The sequence below is a fragment of the Penaeus monodon genome, chromosome 31 (genome assembly GCF_015228065.2).
Source record: "Penaeus monodon isolate SGIC_2016 chromosome 31, NSTDA_Pmon_1, whole genome shotgun sequence".
NCBI classification, from domain to species: Eukaryota; Metazoa; Arthropoda; class Malacostraca; order Decapoda; family Penaeidae; genus Penaeus; species Penaeus monodon.
In genome coordinates, this window is record NC_051416.1 from 20,503,264 (window position 1) to 20,504,476 (window position 1,213).

General features: G+C 47.4%; 1 protein-coding gene across 2 annotated transcripts in view; it reads right to left on the reverse strand.

The window, feature by feature from the left end:
• Positions 1 to 112: 112 nt before the first annotated feature.
• LOC119593078 overlaps positions 113 to 1,213 on the reverse strand; it is an 8,299-nt gene continuing 7,198 nt past the window's right edge. For both annotated transcript variants that reach the window (XM_037942001.1, XM_037942000.1), the window contains exon 2: positions 113 to 1,056. In XM_037942001.1, the coding sequence (XP_037797929.1) occupies positions 193 to 1,056 (864 nt within the window). In that variant the 3' untranslated portion in view covers positions 113 to 192. The remainder of the gene's footprint in view (positions 1,057 to 1,213) is intronic.

Consider the following 1,213-nt stretch of genomic DNA (forward strand, 5'->3'; position numbering starts at 1 on the left):
TCACTCAAGAGTCATTTCCGAGTTCCTTTATAAAGCACAAAAGCTTGGTCATGAGTCTCTCTTAACTCGTCACAGCCCTGGAAGATCAATGGCATCTGCAAGCTTTTTTTTGTTTTTTTGTTCTTTAAACATCTCGCAAACTTAATATTTTTTTCCTAAGCTCGAATATATGCTATCTTCACATATAATCTGCTACGTCGGAGAACTGGATCCTAGAATATCCATTTTCATTTTTTTCATTAAGTTATTGACTACTTTCTCCCTCTCCTTCTGAGTGCAGTGTTCACAATGCCATCTAAGCAAGATATAGCACGGACCCTGAAAAGCATTGCCGTTAAAAATCACATTTAATTTAGACTTGTACGCTTGTTGGTGGATTTCCAAGTGAGCCATAAACTTGAGCCAGCAAGCGATCTCCAAGATGACCGTGCAATTGCAACAGACACCGAAGTACATGAAGAGGAAGAAGAGCCATGATAAGAAAGCGACGCATCCATAAGGCAAGTAGCGGTGGAGGTGATGCAAGATGGAGTTGTACAGATTGTGTTCGTATTTGTCCTCTGGCGATCTGTATTGCTCCAGCACCGACGTCCCGTGAAGAAACTCCTCCCAGATGCTGACGGTGATGATGCTCGGGTCCTTTGACGAGTTCCCTGCGTCGATATTCGTCAGGTACTTCGCCGGGATTCTGAACAAAGTACTCCTTCTTATACCAGATGACTGTACGGGACCGTAATACTCAGACCACACAGCCTGAGGATCGCCTTGGTTGCAGTGAGCACACCAGGAGCGGTGCGAGTCTGGACCACTGTTCCTCGACGTCTGGATGCCCTCCCGGAGTCTCAAGTCCGACTCGAGCAGAGCATCCTTGATCCTGAATATCCGCAGCGTTCGGGGGTGTCTCCGGCTACGCTCCCGCTCTGCCAGCCTGCTGAGGTCGTCCCCTGAGAGGTACGAGGCGCGCTGCGGGTGCCTCCGAAGGGCAACTACCTCCTCCTGCAGGATCTCCCCGCTCTCTTCGTCCTTCATTGCCCCGCCGTCCGCTCCGCCTACCATCTACGAAAGATCAAACATGAAGACTAGAAAGAGCAATGATATAGCTACTAATATTAATTATGCTGATAATAATGAGGGATACCTAAGGAGCGAGTTAATTAGATAGAGGGGCTTGTGGCATACAAGGAATATATGGTTTTAGTTCATCAGTTCATTC